Raw genomic sequence first — 14045 nt, 5'->3', positions numbered from 1 at the left:
TTTGTTGAAGAGTAGGCTATAGTTTTTTTAATTCCGCTGGCCATGGCTGTTTCTTGTACTGATATGTTGGATAGTGTGGTTGACAGGAAATTGCCTTGTTACATTCCTGTTTCTAATGTAGTTTTGTTTGAGCTACCTTCTGTTGTTATTTTAACTTGGGATCCATCCATCGTCATCTTTGTTAATTTGATTAGCTTTGCCAGTATATCTTAATTTTTCATTTCATTAAATAATTTATTTCTTCCAATACAGTTGAAGGCTTGTTTGTCTATGAAGAGGTTGTGAATGTTGTGTTCGTGGCATTTCTCAATTGTTTGTGTCATTATGCGGATCGCATCTGTACTGGATCTGCCTCCCTTGCATCCTTGCTGGTAGTCCCCAATTTTCTTCTATGATTTGAGTGAGTTTTTTTTCTGATGAGGGATATTAAAATTTTGTATGTTGTACTTAGTAACGATACATGTTCTAACTATTAGCTTTTTAATAATTTTTTATTAAATAGCATCTGTATTGTTTTTCTGTTTCATTTTTTTAATGATGTGTAAATATTCATATGTATCATTATCTCTCATGTCTTCTATTGAGCATTCTTCCTTTTCAGGGTTTTCTTTGCATCTTAATAGGATTGCGTAGTGTGTATCCATGATACATTGTCAATTTTAACCACTGGTCTGCATTTTCTTTGTTGAGTTTTTAAGTATACAAATAGTTTAGCGCTGTCATTACTATTTTCTTTTAGTTCCTGTAACAACTCTTCCATCCACAGCCTTTCCTTATTTTGCAACATGGGTCTGCTACTTTATTTTTTCTTTGTATTCATTTCGATAATGTTCTTCTTCATTTGATATCTACATATTTCTTGCTTGGTTTTCTGTTTAATTTTGATTTCGCGTTATATTCTTAATCAAAATAACTGATTAAAAACTATTTGTATATATTTCCAAAGAAATCTATTATTTTTTAGGTGTTCCAAAAAATTCTCATTTTTGTCCTCTGCTTTTTAATATGTTTATAAATGGTATTGGTCATATAATCAAACTTTTTTCTACGGCCCTGCTAAAAGAGCCAATTTCACGCACGCATTTCGTTTCGGAAAGTTGTACTTTCCCGCACGTCCCGAAAGTAAATTACCTTGTAATATGGCATTATAATATTATAATACATGCAATAAACTAATATTTAGGTATTATTTACTAATTTATTTCAAATTTATCTTATTGTGTTCATGTTTTAATGAAATTAGCGTGATTATTTCATTCATAGGAGATTCTGACCAATAGAAAGCTACAGAAATAAAAATTAAACTGAAAATTCCACACCTGTAATTTTGAACCAATCAAAATACGTTATTTTGACAGATCACCATGGCAACGGAGGTATTTTATCGGAAATTTTTTGCTCGTGGGGTACCCAACAGCGAATTATAGTGGAAATTTTTTGACGTTTACAATAACAGAACATTTTTGACAGACTGGTTTTTATTTTTTTACATAATTTAGTTTTGATTCATTTTCTATCACTTGTAGTTACTCAAAACTTATGTAAAATTGAAGAATATACTATTTTCTATCTTGAAATGGTATTCCCATGCAACTACAATGAGTAGAAATTACGAATTTGAAAGCCTAAATAATTGCTGACAAAGCTATGGCGCGCTATTAATCTGTTCATGCAGCTTTGGATTTTCAAATGCAAATTTGGTGTGGAATTTTCTTACCGAATACCACGCGAAGTCAAATTAATATCCGGAAATTTTTTTTTGATCATGAATATTTTTAGAAAATTTCCCTCGTCTGCGACTCGGGAAATTTTCAAAATATTCATGATCTCAAAAAAATTTCCGGAAATAATTTGACCTCTAGTGGTATTACTAGTGATAATTTTTGATAATCTCCCGTCGTCAAGTATATTACGTCAGATGCCCTTCGTTGCTACGAAAAAATACATTCAGTGACATTAATGACAATTAATGTTTTAAAAATTATAAAAGCGATGACTTTCAACCGTCAAATATTTATAACAACTGTGTGCTTAATTGTACTAATTTGTACTTACATAAATAAATTACAATAAAATTTTGGTTTTGAATAGTTTTATTCATGAAATAATGGCAACAAATTGCACTCGATCTCTAAAATTAATGTAGAATTTTTGCCCTCGTGACACTTTCGACATAATTTCACTCCCCTTCGGGTCGTGAAATTAAAACTGCCAAAGTATCACTCGGGAAAAATTCAATAATTTTAGAGCTCTTGTGCAATTACTACTGATTATTTCATTCATAGGAGATCCTGACCAATAGAAAGCTACAGAAATAAAAATTAAACTGATAATTTTTGATAATATCCCGTCGTCAAGTATATTACGTCAGATGCCCTTCGTTGCTACGAAAAAAATACATTCAGTGACATTAATGACAATTAATGTTTTAAAAATTATAAAAGTGATGACTTTCAACCGTAAAATATTTATAACAATTATGTGTTTAATTGTACTAATTTGTACTTACATAAATAAATTACATTAAAATTTTGGTTTTGAACAGTTTTATTCATGAAATAATCGCAACAAATTGCACTCGATCTCTAAAATGATTATCGAATTTTTGCCCTCGTGACACTTTGACATAATTTCACTCCCCTTCGGGTCGTGAAATTAAAACTGTCATAGAGTCACTCGGGAAAAATTCGATAATTTTAGAGCTCTTGTGCATTTAATACTGATAATTCGATGAAATAAAATTATTCTGACATATTATTTAAAAGTTAGATCAGTAGACAATTACATTGGTTTTGAATCGTCGTCATGGAAACCAATATGGTCGTCGTGGTAAACCATTATATTGAAAGTTTGGTTTTGACAGTCTTGTCAAAAAACTAATTTGTGTATTTTCTCTTCTAAATAAAAATCGATATAATTATTTTTTGTGGCTTTTTTCCAAACGTACGGCCCTAGAAAAAACATTGTTCCTAACTCATGCGGAAAGTACCTACCCCGCACTCGACTGTTTGCCCGAACTCCGCTATCGCGTCGTTCGGGTCAGTGGCAGTCTCGTGCGTGAAAGTATCACTTTCCGCACTAGTTAGGAAAATAACTCTTTTCTACGGCCGTGCTAAAACAGCCACTTTCCCGCACTCATTTCGTTTTACGAAAGTTTGGTTTTGACAACCTTTTACAAAGAATGTATTTGTGTATTTTCACTCCTAAATAAAAATTGTTTTAACTCTATTTGTTGTGGCTTTTTTTCCAAACATACGGCCATAGAAAAAATATTGTGTCTAACTCATGCGGAAAGTTTTTCCCGCACTCGACCGCCTGCCCGAACTCCGCTATCGCGTCGTTCGGGTCAACGGCAGTCTCATGCGAGAAAGTATCACTTTCGGCACTAGTTAGGAAAATATCTATTTTCTACGAGCGTGCAAAAATGTCTACTTTCGCGCACGCGTTTTAGTTTAGAAAGTTTTACTTTTCCGCACGCGTTTTACTTTTCCGCACGCGTTTATATATTTTAATATGACCTTAAAATAATTATAATACATGCAATAAACTAATATTTACATATTATTTACTATTTTATTTCAAATGTATCTTATTGTGTTCCTGTTTTAATGAAATTAACGCGACAATTCGATGAAATAAAATTATTTTGACATAATATTCGAAAGTCAAATCGGTAGACAATAACAGTCGTTTTGAATCATCGTCATGGAAACCAAGATCGTCGTCATGCTAACTAATTATATTGAAAGTTTGGTTTGGACAACCTTGTCAAAGAATTAATTTGTGTATGTATTTTCATATTAATTAAATTAATTGATTAAAATTTGATCATTTTTTAAAGACTCATAGAAAAAATATTGTTCCTAACTCTTGCAGAAAGTCTCTTTTCCGCACTCGACTGCTTGCCGAACTCCCGCTTCGCGTCGTTCGGCAAACTGCAGTCGCGTGCGGAAAAGTATGACTTTCTGCACTTGTTAGGAGAATAACTACATACTTATTGTTTGCTGATGACCTTATGATTAATTTTCGTTGTATATGCAATAATTCCGATAGTCAGCTTTTGCAAGATGATTTAACTAATGTCTACTTATGGACCAAACAAAATGATATGAACTTAAATCCATGTAGGATGTTAATTTCTTCTGGTCATATAAATAATTTAACACTTAATAGATATTTATTCTTTACTCAAAATTGGGGATTTAGGTGTTTTATTGTATACCAAATTTACATCTGGAAACCATTATATTAAAATTACAACTTTTTTCAACAACATATACTTTTGAAAGAAAGATATTAAAGGGAATATCGGGACCCATTTGCGACAATGGTATATGGAGAATAAGGTTCAACCACGAGTTATACGAATATTACAAAGAACCCTCTATAGCAAATTATGCAAAAATACAAAGATTGCGCTGGGCAGAGGAAGAGGTGGATAGTGGAAGTGAGAGCCAATGCTAAATATATATTGAGTGTGGATAACTGGAGGCGAGCAGCCAAGGACAGAGATACTTGGTTTTCGCAATCTTGGTTTTATTTGTTGCAACAGTCATGACCTATCTCAATTTGTGTTTACGTTACTTACCGTACTGTTCAATAAGGCGCCCAAGTCTTGAATACTACTCTGTTAATTGGTCCCCCTTTCATCAAGTCTACATAGAAAATATAGAAAGTGTGCTCATGAAATATACTCAGCACTGTGCACCCTTATTTAGTCGCTGCACCCTTATTTAGTTCCTGCACCCTTATTTAGTTCCTGCACCCTCAGTCAGAAACTGAGTAGGATCCCTAAGAAATCACATGAAAAGTAGAATACAACGCAGAGATGAAAACACGGTATTAATTTGTAAGCAAATGGGAATTTGAGCCTTACTATTGAGTTGCTTTTTTTAAATTGTATTTTAAACAGAATGTTGCCACTGAAGTTAATATGTTCACTATATAGACAACTATTATTACCTATAGCTATTAAAAAATATTTAATTTTTTAGGATGACTACAATGACGCTTTGACTAAACTAAACCTAACTGTAACAAAGGCATATAAAATTAATCCCAGTATAAAATTTGAAGTATTCATCCATAAAGTTGATGGTTTAGGTGACGATTATAAAATGGAATCTCAGCGGGATATTCATCAAAGAGCAACAGATGATCTGAATGATGGAGGTACTGTAGCTTTAATATTTTTTCTTAATATGTATATCAAAAACAGAAAAACAATTTTTTATAATATGTATGTTTAATGTCTACATCATGATCATTGACTCAGTTACAATATAAAATTAATAATGAATACAATTAGAGTGTACCCAGCCACTATAGAAAAATATAAAATAACAGAAGTAAGATTATAACAGATAGAAAGAAAAAAAAATGTACAATTACTTTAGAAATTATTATTTCGGCCGGCTTATCTCCAATATTAACTGATATATTCATGGAGGATTTCGCATACAACATAGTACACAAACAAGACAAACAACCCACAATATGGTGGAGATATGTAGATGATGTGCTCTTAACATGATGGTGTTGTGACATCAAAATAAAGAAGAATCCATCAAATTCTCCATGGAACAGGAAAACAATAATTCACTTTTTTTATGGATGTGCTATTTACAAAAGAAGACACAGGATATGCAACTAAAGTCTACAGAAAACCAACACACTAACAGATATGTAAATTACCACTCCATCCACAACGTAAACATAAACAAGGAATCATCAAATCACTTTATAATAGAGGCCGAAGCACTCACTCCAGTGAAAATGCATTTCAGAAAAAAAACCTGCCAACAAAGGTTTTGACTAAAAATGATTACCCATTGTCATTTATAAACAAGGAATTCCACAAGATTATTCTTCTTCATGTACCATGTCCTTTCAGAACGTTGGTTACGATCATAGCTATCCTAATTTTATTCACTGCCACCCTAAATAGTGGGTCCTAAATCACGTAGTGTATCAACACCATACCAATCTCGCAAGTTCTACAACCATGAGGTTCTTCTTCGTCCTGGACCGCGTTTGCTTGCTATTTTTCCTTGCATATTTTGTAGCAACCTATATTTGGGACCTCTCATTACATGTCCGAAGTACTCCAGCTTTCTCTGCTTGATGCTTTTTATGATCTCAGTAGTCTTGCTGAGACGTTCTAGTATTGTGGAGTTTCGAATCTTCTTCACACAAGATACTTTTAAAATTCTTCTATAGCACCACATTTCGAAAACCTCAAGGCGATTTAGATCGATTTTATTCACAGTCCAGGACTCGACACCATAAAGTAAGACCGAGAACACGTAGCAGCGAAGTAGGCGGATCCTCAACGCCAATTTTAGGTCTCTCTTACATAACACCTTGGACATCCTTCTAAAAGCGGCTCTAGCCTGCTCTATCTTAGATCTAATTTCGCCGTGACTTTCTGCGTTACAATTTAGTTGCTGTCCAAGGTAAACGATTTTATCAACTTGCTCAAGTTTGACATTATTTACATATGTAGACGGTTTTATATGCTGCTGTTTACTGATTACGAGTATTTTGGTTTTCCGTATGTTCAGATCCAGACCTGCCTCCCTACAACTCTCAACGACACTATCAAGTAGTGTTTGCAGATCTTCTTGACTAGAAGCTAGGAGTACTGTATCGTCCGCATATCGCAAATTATTGATGACTTCACCGTTCACAAGTATTCCTTCTTGTTTTTCAGAAAGAGCTTTTCTTAAAATTCTTTCGGAGTAAACGTTGAAAAGCAGTGGTGACAAGAGGCATCCCTGCCGTACTCCTCTTTTAATATTAAGAGCCTGTGATTCCACACCATCTACTTAAACTGATGTTGTTTGATTCCAATATAAATTTGCAATTATTCGAACATCTCTGCCGTCCAAGCCTATGTCTTTTAGAGCTTCAATCAATATAGAGTGCTTATCACGATCAAATGCCTTTTGGAAGTCAATAAAACAACAGTATATGTTTACAGATATATCTCGACATCTTTAAGCAAGTACGTTCATTCCAAACAATGTCTCTCTCGTTCCAAACCCGTTACGGAAACCAAACTGTGTGTCATCCAGGTATTCCTCGCATTTATTGTAGATACGACCATGTATTACCTTCAGAAAAATTTTCAATAAATGGTTTAACAAACTGATGGTTCTATAATCAGCACAGGTTTTTGATGTTGTCTTCTTAGGTAGAGCTATAAACAGTGAATTAGACCAGCCATTAGGAAGTTGTCCGCTGGTATAAATGGTATTGAAAAACGAAGTTATAGCCTCTAAAACATTGCTATCATTTATAAGCTTGTATATTTCAGTTGGAATTTCATCAGGACCAGTCGCTCTGCCATCTTTTGATGATTGTATGGCTTTTATTACCTCAGAGCGTGTTATTAGAGGTCCGTCGCAGTTAGTAATATCGGGTGGTGAACTACTCCTATCGTCTTCGAATAGGTTCATAACGTAATTTTCCCATTCTTTAAGTTTGTCCTCTACTTCAAATATTACTTTACCATGTTCATCTTGTAGCAATGCAATTTGTTTCTTATTGAAGATACCAGCCGCTTCTTTCACTTTGTTATACATGTTAAACGTGTCATATTTGTTTTCAAGTTCTTCAATGTCGTGACACTGTTTGGCTAGATGTTGACTCTTTGCTTCTCGTATTTTACGTCGCATTTCTTTTTGTATGCTGTTATAAAGTGTTTCGTTGTTTTTCGCTAATCGCCGGTGTTCCATCAAATCCAATATGTCTTCTGTCATCCAAGCCTGCTTTTTTAGCTTTGACCTGCCTTGTAAATTTCTCACACAGATTTCTTTTACTGTTGTTACGATTTTATTTAAGCCCTCATCGACATTCTCACCGATATTTTCCCAAATTAAATTTTCGTTCAGTTGTCTTTGAACTGATTCCTTAACTTTCTCGTCTTGTAATTGGGCTGTATCGATATTTTTGCGAGACTTCTTTTTGATCACCTTTTTAAATTTTAATTGGGTTACAGCTACTATGGGATTGTGATCAGACCCAATGTCAGCACCTGGATAAGTTTTAACTGATTTGATGCAGTTTCTACAAGATTGAAGAAAAGAAACAACAAAACACCACCAGCATTCCAGAGAGACTCACAAGAAGGGGCTCAACGATGGCAATAATACCTACAACCATCGCAAACTCAACAACAGACCAGAAAGATCCAGAAACTGCATCTATAAAATTCCCTGTGAATGCAATAATTTCTATGTGGGGGAAACTGTAACTAAGTGTCAGGACAAACGAGCATGAAACGTACATCAAGAACAAAGACTTCAAGAAATCCCAGATACGCAAACATGCCTGGGACAACCAGCAAAGAGTACAATCAAAAGATGCATGAAAGAAACTAATAAAAAATAATCATCAAGACATGAAAAACTCAAAGTAGCAGCCTTCATCCTACGTAACGAAGAAAAATGTGTCAAAAAGAAGTCAATAACAAGAATATACCAACAATAGCATAGTAAAGGAAGTCAGAGAACAAGTCATCTACAATCTCATACACAATACATATGCAACAAACAATACACAAACACAAATCTGTTACTGTTCTTACGATGTCAGTTGGACCAGAAGCATTTTTGGGGTCCGGTCAATAATTCTACGAAGAGCATAGAAATAAAGATAAACCATATAAACATTTGCTTGCTTCAAAATTGATCACTCCTTGTATTAGTCCACATGGACGCGGGTGTGGCTTACTACTTTCTAACGTATCTTATTGGGCAATACTGAAGAGTAATTGGTCAAATTGTTCGGAAGTGCTTAGGCTCAAATCATATCGTTATCTGGTCAAAATACCTTCTCATGTTTCAAAGGCGGCAAGCAATATAAACACTAAATAAACAGTGTCGTCGTCATAACTTACAATTATTTTATTTTTATAATACATTTTTTGTCTCATTTCTTTAGTACTTAAAAAATGAATAAGCACATTAAATTGCATTTGTAAGTATTATATACTTTTAATGATCAATTTTAAATTTTATTGTATTGTATTATACTGAAACTATATTGTTTATACAGGATGTCCCATATATTATGCGAGATTTAATGACGTCAATTTGCTCAGTCCGCTGATTGGATAATGTAATTAATGGAATTTTTCATGTTTCATATTTTTATTTTTTCCATATTTTCCTTTGTATGTGTCCATGTCTAAGAGCCATATATGAGGAGAGGGAGTGTACATTGATTGAAGACTCTTGATTTTAGGTATTGGGGGTATTTTTTTTTCTTTAGAATAAAAGACAGTTTTCCGAGTGATGCCCAGGCCAATCTTATTATTTTTTTTTTATTTATTCGGTCTGATTTTTTTTATTTAATTTAAAGTCCTTTATCTGGACAAATCACTTTAAATTAAAATAATTTAAAGTGATTTGTCCTAGAATATCTCTTTTACTTGCTTTATTCTTGTTTGTGCCACTGTAATTATTGGTTCTCGTTGTTGATTGGTCATGGCTTTTGTTTTACTGTAAGCGATGTTCAGTCCCATCTTTGTCGATTCACTATCTAGTGCTTCCATCATTCTTGGTAATTCTTCACTATTTTCTGTTTTAATACAATATATATACTTACAAGTCAAAAGTGACATTTGGAAAAATTGTGTAGCTCATGTTCAAGTAAAATAAAAATATTATCTTGCTTTGTCACCAATATTAATGCCTTCTTCTTATTTTCCTTCTTCTTCTTGTGTAGACATGACTGTCTGTTTTTCAATGTGGCTCCAGTAAGTTGTCATTCCATCGTTTTCGTGGTCTTCCCACTTAGTTTTGGATCCCGCGTGTGAAAAAAAAGTTGATTAATAGCAAGCTGAAAAATTTTTAATAGCTTAAGGGTGTGTAGTTGGAGAAACTTTGATATATGGGAACACTGGAATAGGGGAAGTTTTAATTGTGGAACAGGTTAAAAATTTGGAACGGCCAGACCACGAAAACGGCACATGTATTTTGTCCGACAGAACAGACTTAAACTCTCCGAACAGAGATTAAACTCTCATGCAAAAATCAGCCTACTATTTATCACCAAATGGGCGTTTTAATGAGTGGAACATGTAGAATATGTCAAATGACAGGAATTATGACAGCTGATAAATAGCAGTCTGATTTTTGCATGAGAGTTTAATCTCTGTTCGGAGAGTTTAAGTCTGACCGTTCCAAATTTTTAACCACAATTAAAACTGCCCCTGTTACAGTGTTCTCATATATCACAGTTTATCCGACTAGACACCGTTTAAGCTATTAACAAATTTTCAGCTTACTATTAATCAACTTTTTTTTTCATACGCGGGATACATACCTAACTGATCGTCTTCCTATTGAGGAACCGTCTCTCGCCATCCTTACTACTTTGTTTTTTGTCATTTGGCTCATGTAGTTGTTCCATTATACTCTTCTGCTTTTTACCCAGTTATTGATGTTGTCCACCTTGCATATCTGTCGTATATCTGCACTTCTACCTCTTCCCATATCCCATCGATTTTTCAAAGTATTTTCATCTCTGCTGTTTCTAGCATTCTTTCTGTCCTTTCTGTATCAAGTCGTGTTTCTGCCGCGTATTTATGTCATTATTGGTCTGATAACTGTTGTGTAAATTGCGCCTTTCACTTCTTTTCCAATATTGGTGTGGTAGTTATAAACACGACAAGTGTCGAATCAAGTTCTGAACACACGGATAGTGATATATTTCAACTTGTCAAAAATATGTCCTATGTATAGTATTTTTACTACAAAAGCGATATTACGTAGGTCAAAATTTTTGACGTAAGAGAACTGTCAAAACATTAGAATGTGAATTTTCATTATTGCCATGTTTATTATAAACATGGATATAATGAAGAGTCACATTCTAATGTTTTGACAGTTCTCTTACGTCAAAAATTTTGACCTACGTAATATCGCTTTTGTAGTAAAAATACTATACAGTAGTAAAAGTGATCTCTTCATTAGTCATGAATTAGACAATTCGACTGGAAGAGGAATTGTTCGTTTTCATGTATTTTATGTGTATATTCAAAGTGTAGTCTTATTTCTTTAGTTCTCAAATTAATAAGCACGTTAAATTTCATTTGTATTATGTATTTTTAATTATCTTTGGTGTCAATTTCATAAAGAAATGTGAACAATTAACAACATTATTACTGTTTAACAAATATTGAACCATAATTTAAAAATAAAAGTTTACTAATTAATTTCTATTGCGCCGCCTATGTTTTACAAACGGTGCCGACAATCGGTGTCGAATTTTGTTTTTATACTGGTCCAACTGACATCGTAAGAACAGTACAAAACTTAAAAAAACTAAAGCTACACAATCACATCTACGATACAGATTACACACGAACAAATTATCGCAAAATAACACACAAAAATAGTCAGAATTGGATACCCCTAAGCTAGAGTAATAGCACCACCCTTATAATTTTTTTCAACCACACACGTGCTGTGATTTACGAGATTCAGTCCAAATATGTAAATTTTTGAAAATACGTACATAACCTAATAAAACTAGGTTATACATACATCTTCAAAGAATAAAAAAAAATCTTTTTTGAGGACGATTTCCGGAGTGGAAATTGAAACGTCAAATATTAGTTAATTAAAAATATAATTTTCATTGCACGAATAATTGTGTTTTAATCCCATAAAAACATGATACTTAAATTGAGGCTATCAGCGCAAAAGTTGGATGCGGTTTTGGTGTATAAGTAGGGTTACCATAATTTATTAGGCCAAATCGGGACAGGGGTAGTCCAAGGAAAAAAACATATCCTTGCCCTTGCTTTTTGACACCCCCAAAGTTAGTATTAGTATTATCAGCACAAAGGCAAACTACTTTTGAATCAATAGAGTACTTTTTAATACAGTTTAAAACATGTTCTACTAAAAGATCAGATGTTTCACCCGGAAGTTCATCAAAAAAATAAAAGTTTCACGTTGACACCTTCATTTTGCTTAAAATAACGAACACATACCGGAGTCAGTTTGATTTCGTTTCTGTTTGAACTATCAATTGTAACCGTAATAAAATTTGCATCTTTGAGATCTTCGAGTAATTTGTTAAATATGTTTTTTTAAATTTTTTTTTAGTAAAGAGAAAAATCCGGACATTTCTCATATCCGGACGCCAATCCGGACATGTCTTTCAAATCCGGACGAAATCCGGACGTATGGTAACCCTATGTATAAGGGAAATAAGGCAAAAATATACCATGTTCGGGACACTTGACCCGCCAGGTTGCAAATGGGTTTTTTGAGTACAAATTCCGTCAGACGCTGTAACGTTCACTCATTCGGGCGGTATCACCGTTTGCCTAAACCGTATACGGCAGTCCCTGAAATGGCGCATAATTTCAGGCAAACAAAGTAATAATGATTGTAATACAGCGTTTTGCCAGCAATGCGTGTAATGACTAGGCTTTTCACGGAATGACGTGTTTCGCCGATTGCCTAGGACATATTCATACCTTTACACAACTAGATGCTTTGTAAAAACCTACAATGGGTGAAAAAAACAGCTTATTGAATTTTACAGTTTATCCCGCCAGTTCACCATACTTTCTATAATAGCCTCAATAGTTCCAACAGAGTCCGGAATGAAGTGTATTATGATGAGACAGATGAAGAATTACCCTACCTATGTACTATTTCCATTGTTTCCTAATAAAGATGGGATTCATAGGGTTTAAAGTCGGTTCGCTAAACTCAGACACAACTGGCTAGATATTTTAGTAGGTATTGTTTTTGTTTTTTGCCAATTTTGCCAAAATTGGCAAAATTACTAACTATTTAGTATTTATTTTTTTGCCAATTTCACTGAATTGGCAAAATTACTTACTAAAATAACTAGCCAGTTGTGTCTGAGTTTAGCGAACCGATTATAACAATACAATAGGTTTGTTCTAGCATCAGTTTCAAACGGTTTAAAACCATCAGCGAATAGTCGACCAGCGCGAGTAGAGGGGATAGCACTGGTGACTCTATTATGTTTTCTCACTGACCAACTGTTTGCTGACGGTTTCTGACTAGTTTGACTGTTTGCTAGAACAATCCTAATATATGCATAATAGTACACAACTATTGTAGATTCTAAAGTTTTTTTATAAATTAAAAACAAAACTATTAACAAAATAAATTACATTAACAATCAGTATAACCAAATTTTTATTCCTTATTATCTCCTAAGTACTCTGGGGTTACACCACTTTTGAGCTGATAACCTCAATTAGACATGCCACAAGAAAGCAGTTTTAGAACCTTGTTATTTAATAGGTTGTACTTACTTTGATACATTTAGGGCCGGTTGTTCGAACGCTAATCAACAATGATCACTATAAAATATTTAATTACTGTCACCAACTGTCAATGTCAACTTTTATTGGGTTGCTGAAAACATAATTGATTATAATTATGAGATAAGTTAATCAATTAACATAACAATTATTAACATAATTGATTAAGTAATTTCATAATTGTAATCAATAATTATGATTTCAGCAACCCAATAAAAGTTGACATTGACAGTTGGTGACAGTAATTAAATATTTGATAATGATCATTGTTGATTAGCCTTCGAACAACCGGCCCTAATAGTTTGTGTTGATAACCATTTCTGTACCTTGGTTGTATTTATGTTTATTTATTGCTCATTTCTAAATATCGTTATTGACGGTTTTTGTAAATTTATTTAAATATATATAAATTTGAATGATAAACACGTCTAGGTAAAGTTTTTGCAAAATTATTTAAATAGAAAAGTCTAGGTTAAAACAATCATGCCAGTAATTAATTTGGGTTTGGTATTGAAATGTCAAAAATGATCTATAGTGATGATAATTTATTTATCTAGACTTTAAATAGCTTCATTAAAATTTGATTTTCTTTCGAAACTGCAACCATTTCGTTGTATTATTTCTGAGGCCGCCCAAATACCACATTTAACACGAACATCTAAACTTTTGTTTAAAATGAACTGAGCTAAAAATCGACCGACAAAAGCATCACCAGCTCCGT

At 33.4% G+C, this 14045-nt stretch overlaps 1 protein-coding gene across 1 annotated transcript in view; it reads left to right on the top strand.

Moving 5' to 3' along the window:
- Window positions 1-14045, top strand: part of LOC114329648 (ras-related GTP-binding protein C) — a 112808-nt gene that overhangs the window by 3913 nt on the left and 94850 nt on the right. The window contains exon 3 of the mRNA XM_028278827.2: window positions 4995-5172. Within this exon, the coding sequence (XP_028134628.1) occupies window positions 4995-5172 (178 nt within the window). The remainder of the gene's footprint in view (window positions 1-4994; window positions 5173-14045) is intronic.

The sequence above is a fragment of the Diabrotica virgifera genome, chromosome 7 (assembly GCF_917563875.1).
Source record: "Diabrotica virgifera virgifera chromosome 7, PGI_DIABVI_V3a".
Taxonomy (NCBI): domain Eukaryota; kingdom Metazoa; phylum Arthropoda; class Insecta; order Coleoptera; family Chrysomelidae; genus Diabrotica; species Diabrotica virgifera.
This window is presented reverse-complemented; position numbering and strand designations above follow the sequence as displayed.